Source organism: Tachysurus vachellii, chromosome 21 (assembly GCF_030014155.1).
Source record: "Tachysurus vachellii isolate PV-2020 chromosome 21, HZAU_Pvac_v1, whole genome shotgun sequence".
Classification (NCBI taxonomy): Eukaryota; Metazoa; Chordata; class Actinopteri; order Siluriformes; family Bagridae; genus Tachysurus; species Tachysurus vachellii.
Window position 1 is genome coordinate 6,660,104 of NC_083480.1, and position 3,353 is coordinate 6,663,456.

Below are 3,353 nucleotides of genomic sequence, written 5' to 3' on the forward strand. Positions count from 1 at the left end.
TAAAATATACTAAACCATCTCAGGCAACAATATCATGTCAGGTTTTTTTTTCTTCCTTTTTTATATATATAGTTATATATAGTTACTTATATAATAAGTAACTAGCTTATGCATAGAATTAGCAAATATGCAAAATGCGTATAGCATGAGGACATTAGACTTTAATTCATTTATTAATTCATTCGTCTTCAGTAAGTGCTTTATCCTTGTCCGAGGCAGGGTAAATACAGACCCTATATATTGAACACCCTGAAAAAGATGCAACACATAATATCACATGTGAGTAGTTTTGTAGCAGACTATTTAGGATGTATTTGGGAGGTGGGAGGAAACCAGAGAACCCCGAGGAAACCCATGTAGGGATCTCATTAAATTCCCATCTTTAATGTGGTAGTGCTACACACCGCACCACCACGCCACCTCTGATACCTGTGTCAGCTTTTCTTTATTATTATTATTATTATTATTAATGTATTTTATCTGTTAAATATTGGTGACAGTTATCTGTAATTTGTTCTTTTAAAGTGACTTTCAGAATAATACAAACACGATATGATTTATGAAGGCTTAGTTTTCTTCTTTGCAGGAACTTCAGGAAATTCGGATAAGGCGGCATTCAGCTGTGACCTATTAGTAGTAGGGGAAAAATTTTGCTAAAAACTGAATTAGGACTGAGTAAAACAAAATAATGATATGATAATGCGTTGGGGGTTTGATACGGAATGCTTTTGTTTAGGTAACAATAAACACTGACTCCATTTTCGATTGAGTCTCAGGTCTGCGATCAGTGTTCGATATTGTTTTGTAAACTTGTGATCAATTCATGTTGCATGTACTGTACAGAAACTAAAAGTGTCAATGTGACTCAATTCAATCACATGAAACAAATGGATAGAATTTAATGAGCTTTTTCATCCATGCTTTAAAGTGTATTGTATGTAAAAAATAATTTTGCGTCTAAAAATAATTTTGATTATATATTTGTAAATGTAATATCATTGGGATACCCATCGCACTCCATCATGGCATCATCCCTTCCACATCCTGAAGCTTGTGTGTGTGTGTGTGAGGTGAGCTGGTGTTGCAGGTGATGGAGTGTTTGTGGGAGCTAGGGAGGCCACACTTCATTTTTCAGCCTCTTAAGGGCTTTTAGAAAAACTCTCAAGCCCTTCCTGGCAAGACGTGTGTGTGTGTGTGTGTGTGTGTGTGTGTTCCCCTCCAATGCCGCCTAGCAGAAAGCCAATCACTTAGTGCTGCAGTCTGGCCTTACAACATAATGGAGGACATTAAGATCACCAGCCAGTGCTGTCATTACTCTCTACCTCTACACCTCTCCTGCTATTTCTGTTGCTCTTTCTGCCTTTCTATCTCACCCGTTATCTCTTTTTCAGGATCTAAGTTGACTCAGCAAGTCCTGAGATTGTCGCAGTAATTATGCCTATTTGTCCTTTCTTCGGTTTAGGCCAAATCAACACATATTGCCAGACGGTGAAGGAGTTTACTTCTCAGAACCTGGGTAAGCTTTTCATGGCCGAGGCTCTCCAGGGCCATGGCAGCTAGAGGACAGCAGACGCGATGGTTCTCCCGAGGCGAGTCCTGTTATTGGTTACGAGTAAATCTCCTCAAAGTCACTAATAGAACAAATGGAAGAAGAGTGGACAAAAGACCAAGGGTCCCTTTGCAGAACATGTACCTACTATAAACTTTTACATGAATAATTGTAATTGTTCATGTATATAAATTGTTAGAACTGACAGTTGTGCATAGCTATGCATTTTTTAATCATATAGCACATACTGGAAACTGGAAAAAAAAGTTTCTCTCTTTAAGTTTTGTAAAAGGAGATTTAACTAAATTTGATAATGGATTGTGCCTAATTTTAACTGGATGACTGTGTGATATTTATGGTTTTGTTCTCAAAATGTTTGCTGTCTTGTTTGGGAGCTAAAAGCCAAGTGTGACTAATGGGGGCAACTAATGGAATCTCACCCAAAATCTTCATAAATATCTGTGTATAAACACACAACGTTCTTCAGCAGACACACATGCTTGCTGATGTGGTTTAGGAAACTGACTCAGTAATGTATGAAAATAAAATGTATGTATCTGAATGCTGTAATTTGTCGGTGCAGCTGGTTTTTGCCCTTGCTACACCTCATAGATTCACCTCCTAAAGCCTGCAAGTTCTGCAATCCTACATTCTAATACATACTCTATGATAAAATGTTGTTTGTTCGTTTATTTTTGTTTGTTTTTACTGAACTATTTCCTCAACCTTCCCTGTTGCTGTAGTTTCTTTCTCTTTCACACATTTCCCTGAAGAGTTAACTTCATTTCTCCCTTTTTTTTTTAACCAGAACACATTTCAGCCACTATTTCCATTACATGAACCGTCTGGAGGAAACTTTTGCATTTGTCCATCTATGATGTTCCTGCTCTAACTTGTTTGGTTTGACTTCACACACTGTTTACAATAACCTCATATCCTGTCCTGTCAAAAAAAGTCCAGACCTGCATTTCTCTCTCTTTTGACTTTCTTCTGGACTTGCTTTGATTACTTGGTCTTCATGATGCTGTTTGTTTAGGTTTGTTCTTTTAAAAAAACTCTTCTAGGAACAGGTGTATTTGTAATGAATAACACATGAACATCATTCATCAAACACCGTGGCTGTGATGTTAACTGAGTAACAAGATGAGTGAGTACTTACAAAGTCAGTTGCAATGCATACTTTACTAATACAAAACCTTTTTTTCTGGCTGTAGTTCATATTCTAAGGTTTATAATGTTCGGATGGATGGATGGATGGATGGATGGGTGGGTGGATGGGGGTAGGTAGGTAGGTAGGTAGGTGGGGGGGTGAATGGATAGGTGGATGGATGGATAAACAGGTGGATGGATCAATGAATTGATTTCCCCACTGGGGAAACAGATTTGCATGAACAGCTAAACATAGATATAGAAATAAAGTATATATACAGATTATTGTTTCTACAGTAACAGCTCATAAACAGGGCTTTACACCATGAAAGTCTTTAAGCAGGAGGGATAGGTACGTTCTGTACAGGGCAAGGAGTTTTTTGTCTTATAGCATTTAAAATAAAGTATATATATTGGTGGCAAAATATGTGGAATATCTCATTTCAGGATGTGCTGTTCTATGAAAAACACTGGGGTGCTGAGAGTGAAGCCTCACCACCCCGTCCTGTTGTGGATTATTTCGCTACAACATCAAACCCTGTCACATTTTATTCCTTACATCATTTTGACAAAGTCTTGACATATAATACCAAAGAAGTCCTTTGCGGTGCTAGCTTGTACAGCTACAAAATGTAGACAAGTTCAAAGGGGATGA

General features: G+C 37.7%; 1 protein-coding gene across 1 annotated transcript in view; it reads left to right on the forward strand.

The window, feature by feature from the left end:
* The window catches only part of eif3hb (eukaryotic translation initiation factor 3, subunit H, b), a 69,672-nt gene extending 67,156 nt beyond the window's left edge, over window positions 1-2,516 (forward strand). The window contains exon 8 of the mRNA XM_060857219.1: window positions 1,463-2,516. Within this exon, the coding sequence (XP_060713202.1) occupies window positions 1,463-1,560 (98 nt within the window). The 3' untranslated portion in view covers window positions 1,561-2,516. The remainder of the gene's footprint in view (window positions 1-1,462) is intronic.
* The last annotated feature ends 837 nt before the right edge of the window (window positions 2,517-3,353 follow it).